The sequence below is a fragment of the Cyanistes caeruleus genome, chromosome 3 (assembly GCF_971803275.1).
Source record: "Cyanistes caeruleus chromosome 3, bCyaCae1.hap1.1, whole genome shotgun sequence".
In the NCBI taxonomy this organism is placed as follows: domain Eukaryota; kingdom Metazoa; phylum Chordata; class Aves; order Passeriformes; family Paridae; genus Cyanistes; species Cyanistes caeruleus.
Genome location: NC_141703.1, coordinates 69,487,389 through 69,510,979, shown reverse-complemented (window position 1 = coordinate 69,510,979; position 23,591 = coordinate 69,487,389). Strand labels below are relative to the sequence as shown.

At 37.9% G+C, this 23,591-nt stretch overlaps 1 protein-coding gene and 1 long non-coding RNA gene across 13 annotated transcripts in view; one reads left to right on the top strand and one right to left on the bottom strand.

Moving 5' to 3' along the window:
- Nucleotides 1-23,591, top strand: part of CDK8 (cyclin dependent kinase 8) — a 78,766-nt gene that overhangs the window by 30,019 nt on the left and 25,156 nt on the right. For 11 of the 12 annotated variants that reach the window (XM_086881770.1, XM_086881769.1, XM_086881768.1 and 8 more), the window contains 2 exons: nucleotides 8,106-8,216; nucleotides 11,305-11,445. In XM_086881770.1, the coding sequence (XP_086737896.1) occupies nucleotides 8,106-8,216; nucleotides 11,305-11,445 (252 nt within the window). Of the gene's footprint in view, nucleotides 1-1,314; nucleotides 1,441-8,105; nucleotides 8,217-11,304; nucleotides 11,446-23,591 lie in introns of those variants that run through there. The other variant, XM_023919152.2, reaches the window with a different exon arrangement.
- On the bottom strand, nucleotides 4,714-6,878 carry LOC147654220 (uncharacterized). The gene is made up of 2 exons (XR_015284727.1): nucleotides 6,670-6,878; nucleotides 4,714-6,556 (listed from the first exon to the last, which is right to left on the bottom strand). It is a non-coding gene; the product is annotated as an uncharacterized LOC147654220 (long non-coding RNA).

Genomic DNA, 23,591 nt, shown 5'->3' with positions numbered 1-23,591 from the left:
GAGCAGAGAGATAGAATGGTGAGAAGATTTGTATAAAAATATGCAGAATGTACAAGCCCAAGTGATTGATTCCTCATCTTCTGATTTAATCACGTGGAAGAAAGTCATTAAAGTCTATCCACCTGGAGTAGTGGAGCAAATGCTATTTCACAGTTCGCAAAGCAGGAGAACTCTTCAAGGCTATAGAAAACTGAAGTAGTTAACCAGGCTTTAAATAGAGCTTCAGGATTTTGGCTCAGACAGTTTCCTGTACAGAAGTCCTAGGTTTTGAAGCAACCAGGTGACTTGCTGACATGTTTTGTGCTGATTAGCATTTTTCATTCAGTTTTAGCAGGTTTGCAAGTATTTTGCTTGCATATGCTTCCTTTGGCTAGTGAGGAGTTGCTTAGGTTTTGTTTGGGATTTTTGTGTTTTAATTGAGGGAGCTATGAGGGTTTCAGGGTTATTTTCATTTTTTCTTTTTGTCAGTTTTCAGTGTAATTTGTTTATTGGTGCCTGGTTAGGTCAACAGAAATATTCAATAGCATTAATTTTTGTCTTGACTTTGAAGAGGAAGTGCTGGATGTCGTAGCAGATGCTTTCAGTGATGGAAATGGTGAATGTAACAATGCAGATCTGGGATGGACAGTGCTGTGCTCTGGCTGTCTCCTGTCTGTGTTGTGTCCTTTAAAGGCCATATCCAGCTTGTGTGAGTTAAAACAGCCTTAGGGCTGCCAGGGATGGAACAGAAAACTACAGAACAATAAGCAGCTGGCTTCTCTGGTTGTTTTCACTCTTTAGGTCTGCCTTGGAGGCATTCCTAGGATTTTGTTTCGTCTTATAATAAGTGCAGGCCGTTATCACAAAAGATGATGTCCTCTGTGTTGGATCTAGTGATAGTGTGACTGTAGGACATTCATCTTCGGCAAAGGGCAAAAGATCAGTTTTGTTAGTTTTGTGGAGTGAGCAAACAGAGTTGAACCATCCTTTGGATGTGCTGTTACTAAGCAGAGCTCCTGTGAAAGGGTGAGCCCCTGCAGCAGGCCTGCTCATCTCTGTGTCTGCACTGTCCCCATGGCTTTCATGAGGGCTGGTGGAGGGTGGCAGAGGTAGAGACAGAGGCACAGCAGCAGGCACGGTCCCCATGGAAAGTAAGAAGGGAGCTGCTGTTGTTGAGTGGCCTTGCCTGAGTTGACCTTGGTGGAGGAGGCTCTTCTAGAGAATAATTGGTCCTACTCACACCCTGAGCCTTCCATGCCCTAGGTGACAACAGTTTGTCACCATGTGATTATCAGGTCTCTCCTCCCTCTGACAGTGGAAGGGATGGAAGGAGTGTGTAACGGCGCTTTCAAAGCCAGTCTGAGAATGACAGTGATCTCTGCAGCCTGCAGCAGCCAGAGGGAGGACCCCATGAGGCAGAAGCCAAAACTGGGTGACACCAAGATTTACCCTCTTCCCCTGGTAAGGAGTGAATAACTCCCCCAAGTGAGCTTGTGTGAAGAGGTCCTGAACCAGCTGTGTGCCAATGAATAATAGTTGGGTACAGGTTCCTCAGGTTATGGGGGCCCTCATGTCCCTTCCATGCCAACAGTGAAAGCAGTTTCCCACAAGAAAGACCAAACACGGGAATCACAAACACGGGATGAGTGTGTCTTCCTCATGTCAGAGGGCATGTTAATGGTTTCTTGGCAATCTTTCTATATAGTGAAAGGTGACAAAGTACTGAGGAAGACAGATGTTTGATTTGACTCTTTTTGGCATGTTTAATGATTCTCAAATGCTTTAGTTTAATACTAACATGGTATGTAAAATATCAGTTGTGACTGAGTACCAAGCTACATTACTGATCTGAAGACAGTATTGAGAGATTTTGTGTAAAGGGAGTGTAGCACTGTTTTTAGTTCTGTGACAGTGGGACAAAGATGCTGACTAAATGTTGTAATTAGAATCCTTAGGAATCATAATGTTTTCTGTGAACAGCAGAATTTGTTCAAGCTTGACATCCAGTGTCTGTCTCATCTGGGTTCTTCACCCACCTCCTTACGCTGAGAGCACATTTAGTAACACCTCTTTTAAAACTTCAAATGTGTTTGGAATTAGAAGTTGCTAATAAATATTAACTTGCATGTGACATCACATAAGACTCACTTATTTTAGAAACTGCAGAAGGTAAAAAGAAATATGGTGTTTTTTTCCTCTTGACATTTTGTGTTGTCAGGCTTCTTCTTTGCACATTTAGGACTTAAAAAAAATCAAAAGAATAAAATATACAACTTAGTGAAATTGTTGCTTTGTATGAAGAACTGCAGCTCCAAAAATGTGTTGTCAGCTTCGTAATAAATTCTTAAGAGTGAGCAGTATTATAACTTTTTGTTACAATGCCTTTGTAAGCTTTTTTATTTGATCAGTTCTGAAAGGAAAACAGTTTGTACTTTCAGCAGGTATTCTGTTCTTTTTTAGTACTGTGGAATGTCTGACTCGTGAGAATATAAAACTAAATTGTATTTACACTGAAGCAAACAGATCCTGAATCTGATGCATAGCAGCTAAGCCAGCTTGGGATTTGAGAAGTTGCATAATAAAATTTGGGGGTTAGTTTATATAACAAGTTTAAAGTACTTGAGTCCCACTGCACTGTTTCATAGGAAACTAAGAATAGCAGTTGGAAACTTTATAACAAATGTTTGTGGTTTAGAATTGGGTGACATGTCTGGAGTCATCATATTCTACTCCTGCTCTTGCAGACAAACAAAGGGTACTTAAAAAAATATAGCAAGCTACGAGTTAAACTTGTAAGGAAACGGGATCTCTGAAGCAGTTTGAGTCTCATTCTAGTAATGAGTCTGTGAACATTATTCAGCCTTTAAGCTAAAATTAATCATGACTAATTTGTACCCATTTGTACTTATCATAATATTGTCAGTTAGTTAAAAGAGCTCTTCTGCTCTCATTTTAAAGAGAGAGATAGTCTTTCTTCTCTGCTTTGTTTTGGCTATAAGCATTTTGGCTTGGCTTGCTGGTTTTCTTTGAGCAGTAGGCTCTCCCTTCCTCTGGGTGTAGGCTTGGGCTTTCTTTACTCTGTTGGAGTTGGAATTAATCTTCCCTGAATGGGCCAGAATTATGCATAGTGGTTCAGGTAATGTCTTATTGCTGCCTATTCTCAGCTGTTGTAGCAATAATTCCTCTTGCTCTTTACTTGTTATAGGATGAGTAAAATTTGTCATTCTCCTTCCAGTCTGAAAGTTGCCATTCTGCATCAATTGCAGTCTGTTTTATGTTCCAAGGCCCTGCTTGCCCGTTTTTCCATTTCAAGGCCATGGCATGATTATTAATATATGATGTTTGTTTTTGGATTCCTTGGTGAAACTGGTGTGAGCCTTTTTGAAGCATGAAATGATGATTAGAGTTGGAATTTATACCATCAAATTAGCCATGTAATGCAATAGTGACTTTTGTTTAAATGAGTGTTTGGTTGATACTGCCAGTGGCTCTCTGTTTAGCCAGATTTCTGACTGTCCTAGGGTTTGGGAGAAGAGCTGCATGGTGCTCAAAGGATGGCCATCAGAACAAGAAGCTGCTTTTTCTAAAACAGCTGATGCCCTAACATAGGGGAAACTCAATCTGGGCCAAGTTACCTGGTAAATTGCTCAACGGTTGTGGCCCATTATAGGATTTTGGGATCATTTAGGTTTGGAAAGACCTGTATTGTCAAGTCAAACCATTAACACAGCACTGCCAATTCCAGCACTAAACCATGTCCCTCAGTAACAACTCATCTGCATGTCTTTTAAATACCTCCAGGGATGGCAACACAACACTTTCCTGGGCATCCTGTTCCAGTCCTTGACAAGCGTTTTGGTGCAATAATTTTTCCTGATAATGGATCTTAACCTCCCCTGTGCAACTTGAATTATAGAAGTAAGCATGGTAGTATTGCAAGGCTACGTTTTGCAGGTTAACATTCCCCATGCACCACAAATGTTAGCAGGTGTCAAGAGCAGGGGTGAAATGGCATTTGCAGCAGAGATAGAATTCCTCATCTATGTGAAGAATGCTGTGTCTTGGCTTGTAAGAAGTGTTGTAGTTGTGGAGAGCTTTACGGGAAATGCGGGAATATCACCAGGGAAAGCAGGTTATGTTCATAAAAAATGGTGCTGACTTTAGCTTATATTTTATGTGAAAGATAGTTGTTGTTAGTGCAAGAAAATATTGGCCTTAGTCATGCTGCAGTTCTCCTGGTTCCCTTACTGCTGCTGTTGATTATTTAATAACATCCTGTTTTACTTCACTTTTTCCTTGTTCCTGAAGCAGTTTACAATTTTATGCATCATTGGGACACTTTGATTTACTGTCCCTCAGCTGCCCCATGGGTGTGTGAAATGAGCATTTCTTCATTTCAAGAGGGAGATGGAGGGATCTTAGCGTGAGCTCAGGACTGCACACAGGGATGCTGTTTCCTTTGCTGGATCTTGAACTGTATGAAAACAAGGGCAAGACCAGCCAGGGACAAACATGGGCTTCTAAAACAGATGTACTGGCATATTTGTAATTTGCTGATTTCTATTTCTTTGAAGGTCTGTTGGGTCTCCCTTCTTTATATGGGGGTACCCAGACTAACTAATATAAGACAAACCTTTCTGGTTGAGGAAATAGATTTGAATCATAATGTGATATGGAAATGAAAAGGAAGGCAATTTTCTGAGAGCCAAACACATAATTTTTGTCTGGTTTCTCTTTGTGTTCTACAGAACAGAGCTAGGATAGACAGAAGCAGATAACAAAGTCATTAGGCCAAAAAATAGCCTTTATCATTAGCAGGCATCATACTGATAGTCAAAGCATGTTTCTTGCAGTCTGCTTTGTCTGAACTGACTTTGTTTCAACGCTGTCAGCTGCTGGGCACAAGTCAAGTCATCTGGTAGGAAAGACATGTGGTTTATGGGCTACAGAGGCTGGGTTTGTTGAGACTGAGGTTGCTGGAAATGCTCTTTACAGCCCATGTGATGTGTCATCATCTGCACGAGCTCTTTCAGATACTTCAGACAGTTGTTTGCATTTGTCACTGTGAGCATTTCAGTCTTTCCAAGACAGTGATTCAGGAATCATCTGCCACCACTGCAGCAATCATTTCCTTATTCTGATGGTTTTGCTGATGTTTGTTAGCCATCCTCCTCACTGGATTGCTTGTGGCTGTCTGGCTTTGACTGAACCCATAAGGTTTTTTTAGCAAATTAAAAAAATGTGGATTTAACAGCTATTTAGCACAAAAGGCAAAAGCAGAAACCAGCAAGAATGATAAACTGAGTACACAGATGCAAAACAGTACCAGGTGCTGTCAGTGTCAGTAACAAAGGCCAGAACTCCTAACACAGTGGTGATGGGCTGCAAAAGGGACTTCCCAGGTGTGTTCTTGAAGAGTGTCAGCTTGACTGATGAGAAGGAGAGCAGGTTGCTATGGAATTTTTAGGAGGATAGTGGGGTTCTTGGGTATTTGAGAGGATTGCTGGGATGTTTAGAAGAAAAATAAAAGGCAGGAAGGGGAGCGATCAAGGTGGAGTGGTGAGGAAAAAAGCAAGGAATGCTGTCAATCTCAAAGTCTGCAAAGACAACTGTAGAACAAACAAGGGAGAATTCTATGTTGCCTCCCTACACAGACAGGGAGTCCTTCTGCTGCATTACTTAAAAGTTTCTCATATTTGTGTCCAGTTTTGGTGATAGATTTTCTGTGTGTTCTCCAAGCTGAATCACATTTCATGGGAAGAGGTTGGATTTTTTTAGGTAGGTGATAGCTGTTATCTTGGGAGTAAGGAGAAGGAGACACTTAAAATGCGATCAGAAAGGACAAAAGAGAACATTACATTATTTTTCGGAGCTCTAACTAGTATCTGCATCTTTCAAAATTGTCAAAATATTCAAAAGGAATAGTTTGTTGTATCTGGTACAACGTGTCCATTAGGTCACAGGAAGTACAATATTTTGGTATGGACACATAGCTGTTGAACTATCATGTAATCTGCTGATACAGTTAATTAAAATTTCTAGCATAAATTTATTATGTGGATTGATGCTGACTAAAGAAAAATTCCCTTGTTATAGGGACTGGCACAGTGTATTCTTAAACCCTACAACATCATTTGCCATTCTTTGATGCTGTGCTTGCTGGTCTGGTTTGCAGTTAATCTTCTCTGCATTAGCCTGTATGGTGGAGCGTGTTGGATTCGTGACTAAAGCATTATTGGTATGCCAGCAGTGCTTTGGCTATTGCTTACAGTGTTCAGGCTTCCTCTGTTTCCCATTCCTGCCCCTCCTCCCTTTGGAGGAGTAGCCTTTGCTTGGAGGCGGGCTGGGCATCAGTTCTCTTGTGGGAGGTTGTACATGACTGCCTTTGCATTGCTTCTGTTGTTTTTTGTTGTGGATGTGGTGTTTAATTCCTCTTTCTTTCGTTTACTAAACGGTCTTACCTCACAAATTCCTTGCATTTTTGTTCTTCCATTCATGGCTGACTGAGAGAGGTGAGCAAGTGGCTCTGTGGGGTTTAGCTTCTGGCTGGGGTTAAGTTACTGCGGGCAGTCCCCACCTGCAATTGATAAAAAAGTGCAAATAAGCATTTCTTGGTTTTTCCCATACTGATCTTACTCTTTCTAAGAATTACAGGCATTTAAAGAATTCCATACTTCTTGTGGATCCTACCTTTAAGTGCCTTGATGTATTGCTTTTACAAATCTTAGAATTTTACCATGCTGAAATTCTACAGCCTTCTGCATTGATTTCTACTGTTGCTTTGTCTCCTCTACACTATCTCTCTGATCTTATACTTCAGGTAAAATCTCTGTGAGCTATCAGTCCTTTATTCCAACAAATGCTACACTGAAGACTGGTCAGTGAGTCATAATGCAAGTCTGTCTCAAATAAAAGAAGGAAACAAGAACACATATATGTTACACACAATATACTTCCATTTTACTATCTCAGTAGCAGCTAAAATTTTAGCACTTATGACAAAGGTATAAATAAAAAGTATTTTTTTTTTATTTCCTGCTATGTAGTGGAAAAAACTATTTTTATTGAGTGTCAGAAGTAAATTCTGTATTCAAAGAATAGTTTCATTCTCCATTGGCATTTTTTTAAAAAAGAAAAAGCCCTAACGGTTCCTTTTAATAAAACTGTCATCGTTTTTGGCACACTGAACTGTTAGGAATTTGACTACTCCTGAGTAGTCACATTTAACTACAGTTTGCTTAGATAAAGATTGTTTCTTTCTTACCAATTTAATGAGTGCAGTATGATTGATTATAACATGACCAGTAGAGCTCAAATAGACTGATGCTGTCTGCATTCAGTTGTTGTGCTGTATCTCATCTATGCTTTCCTTTTGGTGGGGTTCAAACTATAGTTTCTGAAGCAGCTGAGCTGGTTTAATGGCTCACTACCGCTGAAAGATGTTCCAGGTGTGTCCCTTTGCTAGGGCTGTCTCTGCTGTTAGTACCCTGATTTGTTTCAGCTCAAGAGCTCTGTACCATGTTACCTTTTACCAGCCTTTGTGCATACAGAGTAGTTTTCTCTTGAACTGGGTGCTGTTTTATGGGTGGCTTCTGTGATTGTACTAACTGGTGTGATCTGTGTTGTGGCAAGAAGCTGGACGCTTTTCTGTGGAGAGTGGCGACTTTTTAGATGAGCAGAATGTACCTTACAAACCACATCTTGGTTTAGTGACTGCATTGACAAGCTCTACATCAGCCATCCCATTCAGACTCAAATGACTGCAACCAAAATGAAGCATTTTCAGATAATTGGGAGTGAGGAGAAAATGGGGTACTCCAACTGGGACTGTTGAAGATTACAGCCTATGTAAAAGGGCAGATGCCACAGCTGGCTGTTTGCAGAGTCATCTTGGTCCTGGATAATAATGAGGTTTACATGGAGTTGAGCTTTCAGAAAATGAATAGGAAGTGAATGCCCTGAGGGTGTTATGACCTGCTTTCAGCTTTGGTTTGAAACTGGTTCTTTCACAAAAAAAAAAAAAAGTGGTTTTCTATGGCTTGCAGATTTCAACTTTGTTGTTTGTGTTTTAAATATCCCAGCTCTGGATGTATGGAAATAACTGTTGCGGACTTTTTCTTTTGCAGTTGCTGCGGGAGCTCAAGCATCCAAATGTCATTTCTCTGCAAAAAGTGTTCCTTTCTCATGCTGACAGGAAAGTGTGGCTTCTCTTTGACTACGCTGAGCATGACCTCTGGGTAAGGTGAATTGTTTGTAGGTACCAGGCTTAGAATTTTAGTTGCAGCAAATGAGAGACACATAATTTTTAAATACAGCATAGCTGCTTACTCCATGTTGGAAGCATTTTCAGTACTAAAGGGAAAAGCAATGGAAAATGTTAAGTAAACACACTGCACAGTTAACTTGTGATCTCTTTTAGAAGATAAAAAATGGCAAAAAATCTGCAGAAATCAGCTCTCAGTAGCTAGAAGTCTACTTAAATAAATGTAGCTATAAATCCCTATTAGAGCTAAAGTAGGGTGCAGGAAAATGTATTGATTACACAGGTGAATTCCCTTTGAAAAATGACTAACTTATTTTCTGAACAGGACAGTTCAGAGTTTTAGTTGCACTGATTGTCATCCATGAATACATGAAATAAGAGTAGTTACACTGTATATTGAATTCATACATTTCAGTGGGAAAAATTTTTCTCAACTCATCTGCAGAAATTCTGTGTATTTGGGAGGAAAGTTATTTATTCCTAATTGCGAGATACAGCTTTAAAATATAAACCTGTTGGAGGCAAAATAAATTTGTTTTAATATGCATATTGTATTCCTCTGTTAACTTAATATTTGTAAGCTTAATATCCATTCGGAATACTTAAAAAATAAAATAGCATGGTAAAACATGAAAAATAGTGTGCAGCCTGGACTTCCCTGAAAAAAGGTGTGTGTGCCTCATATTAATGCTGACATACATTTGGAACATTGCTTAACCTCAAAAGATGCTAAGATTTGTATCAAAAGGTGCCACAGAAACAATTTGTAATGAGATGGAAATTTTTATGAATGTGTACATGTAAGGACTGCACACTATGAATCATGAGTTGTTTTTTCATCAGCATGTCACTTAGCACAAACCAAAGTAAAACTAATTTCTTCTGAAAATGGTGTTCCTTATAGTTTGGAATTACTTAGTAGCATTTGCCTAAAAGCCAGTGTGTCAGTTTTCTTTGCACTAAATTAAATGAAAGATATTTTCTTACAGCTTCTTACATGTCTTGGAAGTTCTGATACTTGATATTGAGGTTTGGTTATCAAAATAAAATTAGAGACAAAAAAGTTAGCAAACAGCTGAAATGTTGACATTCTTGAGGCTGATAAACAGCAACAACATCTTGAGGAAATGGATACAGTTGGTTTGTTTTGTTTCTATTTTAATATGATGGAAAAATAAGAGCACTCTTTTTTTTACTACTCCCCCATATTTATGACATGCTAAGCTACAGAAGTCTAGGAACATTTGAGGGGTTTTTTTCTGTTTCAAAATGTGCTACAAGGCTTCATATTTGTTAGGGGTATTATTACTATGACCTGTACTTGTTTGTATTTATACATTTCTGCATTGCTTCATACTTAACTTAAATCATCACAGAAATCTTTCTGTTAATGAAACACTGGTTTATATGTAAGTACTTAGGAATGACTCTCATTTTTGACCTCTATGCTTACATGCATACACCTGCATGAACTCCAGAATTCCCCCACTGCACCAGCTCCTGGTTGTTCACTGTACCTGGATGTGAGAGACTTGGTTGTGGTGACTGGGTTGGCTCTGTGCCCCAAAGGGCCAGCAACGGATCAAGTGCTCCAGCACTGTGTGTATTTAGCACAGCAGGTTTTAAGTAAGGCTGGGAAAGGGCCAGATAATACAGAGTGTATTAGAGCAGGAGCAAAAGAAGTCTAGGACAACCATCTGTCTCTCTGCCTGTCTCTGAAGATTCACTTCTCTGTCCACTGTATGAAAGTAACATTTGTTTTGGAGTTGGTGGAAGTGAGAGGTGAGAGGAGGTAAAACTTGTGGCTTTAGGCTGAGGGATGCTTGTGCATGTGGTGCTTGGCTTACAGTACAGGACTGTCACCTTTTCATCAATGCTTCTTTGCTCTGTCCATCTCCAGTTTTACCATTGTCAGGGCAGAAATGTGCCTGTTCTGCACAGGAAAGCAAGGCTTGCTGCCTGAAGCAAAGGAAGGCAGGCTGTATGGAGCTGGGCTGCAGCAGGAGAGGAAAGGCAGTTTCCCAAAGGGTATTAGATAGTTGGGTTAGCTAATTTGCACCCAGAATAGAAGGGTCATGAATGTAGGAAGAGCACATGATAGAAGTTTGGAGCCAGGTTTTGGTAGACAAGATCTGGGTTGTTTTGATGATCACACAAGTGCGAGCCATTACAGAAATAAAATGTGATACGATAAGAAATTTGTTTTAGAAATTGCCTCTGTGTTTGAAGGAGGCAAACATGGAAATGATGGTTACCATGACTATGGCACACCTTGCTGTTGAACTTAGTGACACCTGGGACTCAAGTACTATGACAACACATCCTTTTGCACTCCTCCTTTGTGCCAGACATCATTGCTTGTGTCTAAACTGAGAATTACTAAAGGTTCTTTTTCTGTCTCTGACTTGATGGCTGACTTTCAGATGGACAGATTTGTAGACTTGATCTGTCAACAGCTTCTGTTTTGAGACTACTGTGCTATAAGGGTATAGTAAATAAAGAAGGAATAAATCTGGGCTTCTGATTTAAATATATAAAATTCCTAATGCAGTTTGCAAAAATTTCTGTTTGGTATTAGGTCTCAAATGTTACAGTCATTATTACTGTAGGAGAAAACTTAGAAGGCAAATAATGTAGGAGGTAATACATTGTATTTCCGTGATTTGATGTACAGGATATCAGCCTATCTTAACAAAAAGACTCCCCAAACAAAAATGCCTCTAAAACCTAAATGATCAGTGATCTGCAAGGAAATGTGCTATGATGGTCATAGTGGTTTTGTATTCCTCATACTCTGCAGGGCTTAGCTGCCTGCTGGGGTTAAACCACAGCAAAAGCTGATTTAATTTTTGGGAGATTGCTTTGGGACAGTGATCACTTTACCTAGTACACAATAATACCTAGTATTATTTTTTTAGTACTTACGGCACATGTTTCTTGTTTGGAAAACAAATCATGAAAGGTTGAAAAAACCCTAAGAAGTCTGTGTAAGGAGTCAATGGCAATCTTTTTGTGTAAATATTGCACTTCTTTTATTTTCATTTCTTTTTTCCCCTTTGCAGCATATAATCAAGTTTCACAGGGCTTCTAAAGCAAACAAGAAACCAGTTCAGTTACCTCGGGGAATGGTGAAGTCGCTGTTATATCAGATCCTAGATGGTATTCACTACCTGCATGCTAACTGGGTGTTACACAGGGATTTGGTAAGTGGATCTGCAATGGGTTTTAGCACTGGGATGATGATTGAGGGCAAGGGTTGGTTTTTTTAATGAAAAACCACTGGGAAACAAAAACCTTGGTGCTAAGAGCATGTACTAATAAATAAATGTTTTTACACTGCAGTCAGATGGCCTTGATTAGTAGAGTGAATTTTAAAAGCTGGCTGCGATCTGATATGCTTATGAGAGCAAGTGTATCAGATAGCTGTTTTTGTTTTTTCATCTTCTAAATAAACTATTTTAAATGGGTTCATTTAAATAACAGGCACATTGAGGTACAGAGGATGCCTCTAGTAGTATCACTGCAGGCAAGATAAATAACTAAATACCGTTCTGGTGTAGGTGGGGGAGAATGACTGGCTGTAAAAACTGCTGAAAAAAAGATTTTTTTTCTGAAATGATCAGTTTAATGTAGGAAAGTGACTTTTGAAAGCTCTTAATTTCTCCTAATGTTTATAATCTACCAGTAATATAGCCACACCAACTTTAGATGATTTCTGCAAGTAAACTAATGTTTATCTAAGCTATAATAAAAGGAGAACATTTTTAATCTGGGTTACTGTCTTTAACCAGCAAATTTTTTTCAACTGGTGAGTCTCGCCAATTCTTATATATTTGCCTTCAAAATATGCCCACAGCTAACTGGTCTTTTTTTGTCTGTTGTCTTCAAATTGGGTAGTTTCTCTGATCCACTTGTCTGTAGCTCTTACTCTTTGATAGCATTATTTTTTTCAATTTACTTCTAAGTGTTGCATATGATACTCTCATGCACGAATGAAATTTCAGTAATTAGAAGTATCATTAATTTGACCTTTCATTCCTATGAGTCAGTATTACCAGTGATATTCTGTGTTTGGTGAAATAAGTCTGGCTTCCTTACTACTCCTCCAGAGTCACTTCTTGTCTTTGAAATAGCTTTAATAGCCTTCCTGGAAATTTGGTCAAGGACTAATTTTTTTGACATCTATTTTCATGCTTGATAAATGCTTTTACAGAATGCCAGTTTATCCATTTAAACTGAAGGAAAAAGGTATATCTCTGATAAACAGCATTTTCAGAACTGAAATACAAGGAAACTTTGCTTTGTTGCACTGACTGTGTGGGTGGTTTTCATTTGCTCCTGGTTTTAGAAATGGAACAAAAGCCTCAGCACTGAGGGGCAAATATGAAAAAGATTCTGGTCGCTTTGTCATGACTCATGAAGTAGTGGAGCAAAACATAATATGGAAATACATAGTGGATGTTACTACGTAGACAACTTTATTGTATTTTTAAGAGGCATACAGGAAACAAATGATTTGTCATCAAGAATCTAAATTTTTTGACATTTTACTTTCTACAGTTTCAGAGAATTTGTGAACTTGAAATAATGCTTAAAAGAAAACCATGCATATTGTTAACTGGATGGCTCAGGAGATTGGTAATTTATTACAGAGCCTTTCACATCTAGGGCTGTAGCTCAAGTTTAAGTTGGCAACTTAAAAAAAACTACTGCCATCTTATTTTCTGTGAAATGAGTTGGTGGTCTCAGTCCAGCATGAAGTTTCCTTCCAGCAGAAAATCCACCATCACAATTGGCTATCTTTGGATAATCTGAGGAAGAGACCAAAAGCTTGAGGCAGAGACTGAGAGGTCTTCCCACCGGAACCTTGTCAAGCTGTGTTGGTGAGAATCCTGTAAGAGCTGTACAGGGGCTGCCTGTGCCACCTTGTCCATGGAAACCTTTTGAATTGTTATTTTGAAACTGTCCAGTTTGAGCTGAATTCAGAGGGCACATGTTTCAAAAGACAGAACTGCACTTGCCAATGCTTGCTTTCTTTTATCAGGGCTGGAAATAACTTGATTAACAGAGGGATTTTACCTAGTGTTTTGTCTTTGAAAGAAAGAGGCCAGTTGGTTAAGCTTGAGAACTAGGACTTCACTAACATTCAAAGCAGCATAACTGATATTATTACTTAGATGTGATTTTCTATTTCAAGATACTTGTAGCATTATTCTTCAGGAATACCAGTGTTAAATCATCAATTTTAACTCCAGATTGGATGGCTGGACAGATTTACTATGTTTTTTCCTACTGTGCCTTTAAACAATAGGTATTGCTGTAGTTTCTAGATGTTTTATGTTTTCCTGGATTTAGATAGACCCACAGAGTTGCTTAAGTAACATGCTTGCTTGCATGTCATATTTATAAGAGTGCTGGTGCTTGGGGCTGGTAGGAAGCTAAAGAGTATAGTACTTGACAAAAAAAAAATCTGTTATTCTCTCAGAGGATAAGGAATTTTTTAATGGTATGAATTATCTATATTACTTTTACCTTCCATCTAAGTGCAGTTTTCTGGGTTTGGATTGGTTTTCTGTTGGGGTTTTTTTGGTGTTTTTTTTAAGATGTCTTAGTTGAGTTAGCTTTTAGGTAGGTAGTTTTTTTGAGATTTTGACTTCTCTAACCAGAAACAAAATCTGGCATAAACTAACTCTTTTCTTGCTAGCATCTACAAGCTGGGCAGCAAAATGTAGCAGCTATTAAAAGCACACAAACTTAGGCTGATATTTGTCTTCACAGGATTGAAATCAAGAAATCTAAACTCATGTAAGTTTTGTATAAAGTGACTCTATTCTGTATGAAACAGTAAAATCTGTTGGAAGACAATTGTCTGTTGTGGGGTTTGTAGTCATGGTGCGCCTTTTACAAAGGAAACGTGTACAAATCATTGTGGAAACTTAAATACTTGGCTCTGTTTTTCTTTCACTGGGTACATGAAAGCCAGTTCACCATTTCCATCAGAGCAGGGACATGTTGATTGTATTTACCTTTGAATACTGCCTTGAATACTACTGTACCTGAGTAGTTAGCTTTTCCATAAGTCTTTGAAACATACCAGTAAAATTTTTCAACAAATATATGCCAGACCTTCTGAAATTTCTTACTTGACTTGCATATTCTTCAGCTTCTTTAAATTCCATAGCTGAGAGTAGTTGAAAGCAGATTGTTTATTCATGCTCTGACTGTAGCAGGAAGGAAATAAGAACACTTCATATAAGTGCATCAATTATAGTTTTAATAATATTTTGAATTTAGTTATCAAGCATGTTTGAAACATCCTGTATTTTGCTGACTTATTTTTTGAGTATTTTTTCCACTTTATAATATGCAGCTATTGTGCTTCTTCCTTTATTCAAAGTTCTTATTCCACACTTCTGCATAAGCAGAAGATTGGCCATAGATATGTCGTCATCAACATGCAACCTCAACAGCAAGGGAAAAGACAGCATGCCTGGAAGGTTTTTCCAAGTAACGGGCTCAAAATAGAGGTCCTTTTGCATGGTACAATAAGCTTTAGGCCACACCTCTGAGCCTTTGAAAGTGCATCTCTAATATTTATTTTTTTTTTTTTTTTTTTTTTTTTTTTTGTATTTAATTTTTTTTAGTCCTGTCTACACAGTCAGGATCCAGTCTCAGGTAAGAGATGAGCAGCCCTCCACAGGTTCTGTGTAGTGACAGTAAGATTAGTCTGCAGTTTACATTAATAATGGAATTGGCACCTGTGCTGTTTAAAATACTTCCACAGTGCAGCAGTGCTTAAAAGCATACCACTACACCGAAAAAAAACCCAACGAGAAAACCTAGAGGAAATCTCACGTCTTGTAGTACTGCAGCTGGGACACTATTATAAAATTATTTTTGTTTCTAAATCTTCAGACTACATTTCCTGGCCTGTTCCTTTGTGCATAGTATGAGTGGGTGTTGAGCAGATGAACTGCCACCTGGCAAGTGAGGTGTGGAAGTGGGTAGCAGAGTGCTGGGCTTCTGTTTCCCATTCTTCTCCTATCTCTTGTCAAAGGAATTACCAGTCTCCTAGCTTTTGTCAATAGCATCCCTGTCCTAGTTAGCCTGGGATTGTGTCACTGTTTGTGACATTTGCAGATTGGCACTAGTGCAGTCTGGGGAAGGGGCTCGTGGTGTGCAGCTCAGCTCAAGGGCTGCTGTGGGCCGAGCACTGGCTTTTAAGAAGCTTTGAGGCAGTCAGGCTTTAATGCAGTTGGTACATATCTTTCTGAGATGTGAACTCTTCCCAAGGATACCTGCTACCAGGTTTGGGATTAGTGAGAACATTAAAGATGTTCTTTTAACAATGAATGGGGAAATGCCACTGCCAGAGTCTTTTTTTGTAGACAGGACCTTAGTCACTTTCCAGGCTCTGTAATGTGTGCTTTAGGCAAAGTTAAATATATGGAACTTTTTAACTTGGCAGTTTACAGTTTTCCTCATTAGAACTCCGGAATCGAAGGACGTCTCCTTGTCAATATTTAAGGATTACTTCAGAAATACAGGAATGCCCTTCTGTCTTTCTATAAAGCTTCCAAAGCTGTGGTCATTTCCAAGAGTAAACCTAAATCCTTGAAAAGAAAAAGGTAATAATAGTGCGCATTACTAGAAATAAGTTTGTAGCTTTAAAAGATAGGGTGATTTTCTACTCTAAGTAGATCAACAAGTAACAGGTATTATTTACCAAAAGGTATTATGATGACTTGCTGATTATTTGCTTTCAGAGGAGAAAAAAAACCCCAGCAATCCAAAACAAATCACTCTTCTGGTTGTCAGCTGTTGTATTTCCCAATATTTTTGTTTCCAAGGTGTTTTTCATTAGGTGTGTACTTTCATGAGATCACAAAAGAACAGTGTGTCTGGCAGAACTTTATTTTCTTGCATGTGCTTCTAATCACGTGCTTTCCTGTGAGTTGCACTTTACTATAGTTCTAAATATTCCATAGTAAAAATATTATCTAGTGTTTCTTAATTTTTCTTTTTACAAGGAGCATGACTATTCCCTTGCCTGACTTTCTGAGCACTTTATAAATGGATTAGATTATGCTTTCAAACTAGTAAATAATGAAAATGTAGATTGAGCAAAAGAAACTGCAAAACTTTAGTATTTAGTGCTCATGCCAGTGATTATAAAAAAGAGAGAGAAGCAACCTAAAACCCCCTGAAAAAATAGCCTGTTAGGTTAAGCTTTTGACTGAGTAATATCTGTCAGTTTTGTAGAAATGCAGATTTAAAGGTAGAAATAGAGCACGTTGTTGCAGTGCTACCAGCCTTCTAGTTGGAAAAGTAGTGAGAGATCTTTGACTTCACCATAGAGAAGCCTATAGAGATATATCAAATCATGTGCTTCATATTCATATATGCAAATAACTGTGGGACCACTCTCTTTGAAAGGTCATAGCCATCGGGGAAGTTCCTGAGGGGAAGAAAGCAAATGTCACTCCAGTCTTCAAGGACAGTCTGGGAAATTACATTCCCAGTCACTCTTACCTTGATCACTGGGAAGGTGATGGATCACATCCTCCTGGAAGCCATTTTCTAACATCTGGAAGGTATCAAGGTGATTGAGAGTAGTCAGCATGGATTTTTATGCAAGGGAGATTGTGCTTGGCCAAGCTGAAAGCCTTCAGTGACTAGCTCGATGGACAGGCTAACAGCAATGGATGTTGCTTACTTTAGTGAGGTTTTCAGCCCAGCATCCCAGCCATCCTTGTAGACAAGCTAATGAAGTACACAGCAGGAGTGCACAGTGAAGGGCATTGAAAACTGGATAGGTTGAAGGGCTTGAAGAGCCACAAAGTTAAGCTGGACACCAGTCACTGGTGGAGTGTCCCAAGGACTGGTTCTGAGTTTAGTGCCGTTGAACATCATCATTAGTAACCTGAGTTTCCAGGGGTTGCCATCCAGCCTCAGCCATTCTGTGAATGTGTTGTATCTCCACCATTTGATTTGTCTTGGAAAATTCAATTACTGCTCTTTCGAAGTCTAAACTCCAGCTCATGACAAATCAAGAGAAGAGAAACCAGGTGCAAGGGGTGGGCTGTGTAGAAGCAGGTGTAAGATGAATATGAAAGATCAAATAGCTTCCAAGGAATAAGGAACAGGGTGAAGAAAGTGAAATACCAAATCTTTGAAGTGCACTGGAACATTTTTGCAATGTATCTTGACTACAGTATGATGAGAGGTATGACATGGTACCATTTTCTTTTCCTGAGAAAAAAGGTGATGTATTCCCTAAAACCTTTTTTGGAAGCTGTGTGGTCAAATATTGAAAGATACACTTGTACTGGATCATCAGTTTTTACAGACTTTGGTATGAAACATTTGTGTAATGGCAATATCTCTCTAAAAAGATATACCCAAGCCTTGAGCTGTTAGCCCTGTATTTTTCATTCTTGGCTGAAGGTGCTAAGTACTGAAATCAGATGGAAAATATAAATGAAAATAAAATATTCACTTTATTCTTCAAGTTGTGTTTGGGCCTTCACCGCAAGCCTTCCTGGTGATTTTGTAAATCAACCTTTAAAGATAGTGAAAAAATTTTATTTTGTTTTAATTCACAGACTGTGTCCCTTCAAGCAATTATTGAATCTGAATGAAATCTTTCATAGGTTTTTACAGGTCGATCATCTTTAACCATAGGACTTAGAAGAAAATGCAAGGCCATTTAAAAAGTTTTAAGTAAGGTTGGTGAAAGAATAATGCAGACTCCAAGATTTATGCGGTATGTGAGATCAACAGATAACACCTGAAAATTTTTATTCAAGCAACCACTGTTCAGCAAAAATGCTAAATCAGTCCTAAAAGTTATTTGATAATCTTTTATCACACAATGCTGTTGGATTCCAATTTATAAAAAGATGGAGTGCTGAATAGGGGAACATTTGGTGGATAATTTTCTGATTGCAAGTGAAAAGCTCTTTTATATGCTTGATTTAGTGAAAGTAGGAGTGCAAGGAAAGGTCAGAAATCTCTATTCCAGGTACAGGTTTTTTGAATCTACCTCTCTTAGACTACTGCTTTTATTCAAAGCCCCATTTGCTCGATTGTCAAGTCCAACCCTATCTATAATTTTTTGCAGCCTTTCATTCTCTTCGGCAGGCGTTTCCAAAGGTCTGACTATATCAGCATGTCTGGGGTACTGACTTAGGTTTTGTCTGGTGGAACCTAAATTTAGTTTCTCCTCTTTTTAGCTCAGTATTTCTTTTCCATAGATAATTTTCAAAATAATTAATCCTGTGCAGTGGTAAAACCCAAGTCTCACAACCTTCATGTTTAAAATTGGCAGTAATACTGACTACATTTTTTTTTCTCTATTAATGAATGAATCTTGATTTGAAACTAGAATAAATACAGTCTTTGTGCAAAGTTTAAAGGGAAGGTCAAGGTGGAACAATATATTTATTATGAGAGGGACTTTGCTAATTTACCAAGCCAGTAATATGACCAACCTTAGACACAAGTACTTGGACACTGTTATTGCTTAGAGGAAGTAAGTTAAGCAGGTAAAGGTTCTGAATTTGGCGTTCTGAAATCATTGTACGTTTCTACATGAAAGAAATACAAGGTGCAGAAAATAAATTGGAAAAGTAAGACTGCTTATTGAACTGCCACCAGATATGTTAGGGACAGACAAATGCAACACAGATGAGGATTTGTAGGCATGAAATTGCATTACATGATTATTGATCTTTTAGTGAGATATTTTTGCCTTATCTGCTGCAGAACTGTCAGACACAAGCAGCAATGGAAGCAGACCATTTTTTTCCTGACATTTCAACATCACTGTACATGGAATAATTTTAACTAGCAGTCTTGGACCAGTTAACAGGCAGTTGCAAAAGGGGTATTCCAAATTTGAATCTTTTTCCTCGTTCCTCTGGAGCCCTTCAGGACTAAATTGAATGTTTCAGAACGGATCTTTATAACCATTTGCATCTTTACGTTACAGGGTATGAAATCAATTCAGGCCTTTTCTGTGCCTTTGGGAAGTTTGTCCTTGTCTGGTGGAATATACATTTAATCACAGCACCAGAAATACTTGTCTTCATATTGCATATTAATTTCTAGTCTGGAAACAAAGTGGTGCTTTAGAGTTGTAGATATGCAAAATGATAACATGGCTTCTACAGTCTCCAGGAAAAAATAGTTTACAGAATGCAAGTTGTGTTGCATGTTTTGCAATAAAAAAAATATAATGTTCATCTGTTGATACTGTGTTGTTGCTTAGGTAAACAAAGCTTACCTGGGCATGCTGGTTCTTAATTTCCTCAAGTGACCTTTGTATCTGTTGGCAAATTTCAGGTACATTTGGTAAAAAGATATGTATTAAAACAGACTGTTACTTTCAAATGTCATGGAAAGCAAATGTCATATAGAGGAGGGCATATGTTCTGGGAGAAAGATATTGATAATTGAACCAGGGACAAATGCTGAAATACTTCTTTTGCTTTTTTCAAGCTTAGAAATATTTTAACTTCTTAAAATTCCAGGTAATTTGAGTAAATTGATAACTGAAATAGAATGGTGTAATTTAACTAATATATTGAGGAATATAAGATGATTACTTACATCTATCTGCATATGTATGACATATTGGGGGATGAAAATATGTCAGCTGCTGGGAAGACTATATTAGTTTTTTTTCTTTTCTGCAGCTATAAATTTGTTCTTTTGTTACTAGCCTGTTTTCTAATGTGCTGGCTTTCCAAGATGGCCAGATACCTGATTCTGGTGCTGGAAAGAGTAACGTAAGTAATCTTTGTTTGAAGGCAGTCTCAGTCAGTAAACCGAACAGGCTGCAGGAACTCTCATATCTGTGTGTGTAAATACAGATGTAAGAGTTCTGCAGAGGAAAGGCATGCTAGAAACTTCAGATCTAATTCCTGCCATAAAGGTGATGAGCTGTCAGATGGAAAAAATACTAGCATAACTTGTGGTTCTGACCTAAGAGAAGTATGGAGGACCAGAAGCTCTTTGATCATAAATGTACCTTTAAAGTAAGTTTAGTCAATAAAAACCCTTCAGTAGGATTTAGTAAAAACCCTAGGGTATGATTTTAGAAACAGCTAAATGAAGTTTGAATTTTAGTTTTGTCAGATTTTCTTACTGCTAAGTACCTTGTTAAGGTTGTGGAAAAGTTATCACACCAAAAAATGCTGTGGAAGGTAAGAATACGGATTGTTCAAAATATAGGAATAGCTGTAATAAGTGTTTTCACTGCAGTCTGCCATACCAAGAAAATGCCATAATCTGTATGCATTATCTAGATTCATTATTTAAAGGAAAAGATGATAGGAAAATAGTCCTTTGAGTAACTCTTACCTTAGGGTTTTAAAGTAATGTTATGAATAGGACATGCTTATCCCACGTCGAAGCGTGTTCTTTGTGAACTCCCAATTTCATCTGTCTTTCTGTGAATATGAGTGACACAGAAGGAGATACTTGTGATGTAGTTTGAAATACTATATTTCTTCTGTGCACAAAAGTGCTCCAACAGGTGAACACAAGCAAAGCCCATGCAACCACTGGAAAGTGCATAGTAGTAAATTACATAGGCTTCTCACCTTCGGTATTTTTCCTTAATCCAGAACAGGGAGGAGTTGTTTATAGTCCATACAAGTAGAATGATATGGAAGTAATGAGAGTATTATTTAAATGAAAAACAACAACAAAATAGGGCATTTAAAGAACATGGCCAGGGTTAACACAGCTGCATGTATACTGAAGAGTAAATAAGGCAATTTTCTGCCTTTGTGTGAAAGTTTTGTGATGAGATTACAGTACTACTGAATGCCTGTCACTCTGTGGAAACTGCTCCAACAAAATTACTGAGCAAAAATGGTACTCAGGGTTTTTATTATACATTTAAAATCCTTACTTGTGAGGCAGAACTTTGAATTTCAAAGGGAGACAGAATAATACATAGAATAACATAGTACCTAAAAACCAGTTTCAGTGCATGCTCTCGTCTTGCATTTGATCCCACTCTGATGTGTCCACAGCATCCAGTCATCCTATCCTATGGACAGGGTAATCACTGCTGTAGAAAAAACCCACAGGAAATACATTCCTTCAGGACTGTTCATTTTAATGTATTAGGTTCGTTACTACACTTTTGAATGATGTGTTAATGATATTTGACGTGGTAGATTTTCCTGCTATAGTAATATATCCACCTTTCCTTGCTTTGAGTCTTAGTACAGAAAGTCACACCCTGCCGCTTGTGCTGACATTTCTAAGGAGTGAAAGAATTGGCCTGAAAAGAGTAATTAAATTTTTCTATTCAGCTTGACTTCAGTTCCAGTGAAAGTGAGAGAAGTCTGTATATTAAGTAGCGTGCAAGCTTTTAATAAGTTATATTTCCCCAAGTTGGCAGTAATTGAGTGACAGCAGTGAAGGAAAATTTTTGGAGTGTGTTCAGAGCATAAAAACATAGTAGTGAGACTAACAGCTTTCATCAGGCTGAAACAGAGATAAAATATGGTTGATGGTAACTAGCAGAAGGCCCCCTTGGCGTAGATACAGCATACCTCTATTTTCTATCCTATCCAAATACTTCCTGTACTTTTAAAATTTTTGGACATGTGTGCTTGGATAATTTAGGGGTTTGTTTTTGTTTAGCTGTTACTGGTAATTTTTATAGCTCCTAGTTTTAATGAGAATTTTAATCAGATGCTCAGTGTATTTACTTTAAAGAGCTCTGGGATGTTCTTTATAGGAAGATAATGATCAGGAGGTATTACATTAAAATAGGCTTTCTTAATTTTCCAGTGCTTTTTACAATTCATGTATTCTGTAATAAAAAAGAATATTTTAATGTTTAGATTTAATACATTTTGTGAAGCCATTGTTTACACCAGTGTTTGTGGTGGTCTTTTGATTATAATATATTTTAAAGCCTGAAACAGTTGTAAAAGAAAATGCACGTCTTTGAATTTATGTAAAGCACTTTAGAAAAGTGCTGGTATTATCATTTGAATAAGGCTATATTGTCACTGCTATTGTGCTAGAGTACTGTTTAGTATTGAAATAGTAAGTCTTGTTGAAAGTGGAGAGAAAATGGAGTTATTTTGGAATGAAATTATTTTCTCTAACCATAAACTGATCCAAAAAGACAGTTCCAGTCCCTAAGAATGCAATAAGGGAGCATACCACCTTGATAGTAAGGAAATATTTTGATGTGGGTTATGACTGCTTGAAGATCAACAAGGTTGTTAGAGATGTGCTGGAAGAAGCGTAGACATTGAACTTTCTGTGCATCATAGACCTTGAGATGGGGTGTGAATTTTGCAAGCCAAGCTGAAGGCTAGTAGGTTTTGCTGCACAGCTTTTCTTGTCAGACGACCTACCTGGGAAATGATAAACCACGTCAGTATATTACAGTTTCTACCACTGTGCCACAAAAGTGCTCTTCTGAGCAGTCTGCAACTTGCTAAGCCCTTGCAGTTGTCTTTCAAAATTTTTTGATTTTTTTTCTTCTCAGTGAGACATTTTTAATTTACTTGTGTTTCATGACATGTTTCATGTCACAGGCACTTCCTCACACACAGCTGGAGAAGTTCAGTTATGGTTTTGTATGATTGTGGAGTTGTGTTTCTAAATCTATATTGTTTAATATAGATTATAATTCCTATATTGTTTAGTATGATACTTCGAAGTCTAAAATATAAAGAAGTGGTTCACTATAAATTGGAATCATTATTGAAGTCATAGTTGCAAAAGCAAACTAATTTAGGGATAAAAGCCCTTTGCCTAGTATTGTTCTTTTAAAGTTAGACTGCTCTTTTTTTTTAAATTGAAAACTAGTATTATGTTCTTATAAATTCTCATGGTTACTCATGGGTAGAAATGGATGGCATGGCCAGTTCTGTAAACTGGTGGCACAGCCAGAAATGATGTACAAATATCAGTGGCTAACAAATATCACTGGTATGACTCACCCCACCATTGTGAATCCTCTTCTGAGTAATGTTTTAGGAGACAAACTCTGAAGTGTTGGATTATCCAAATGAAAATGGGCTAGGTTACTAAAACCTTATTAAACAGTGCATTAAAAAGGACATGTAAAGAATATGCATCTGTTCATTAGTATACACAGAAATGTTGTAAAAAGTTAATAATGTGGCTGGAGAGGAGGTGGCATCCACATTATAATACCATAATAGGTAAACCAAAGGAATTTAGATTACTCACTGATACCTATGTTTAAAATCAATCTTTGAAAACTGGTGATTTCAGAAACAGATGAGTAGCAAAACATATGTGGAATAATAGTTCCCACAGACCTGGTTTGATGCTAAAAGTA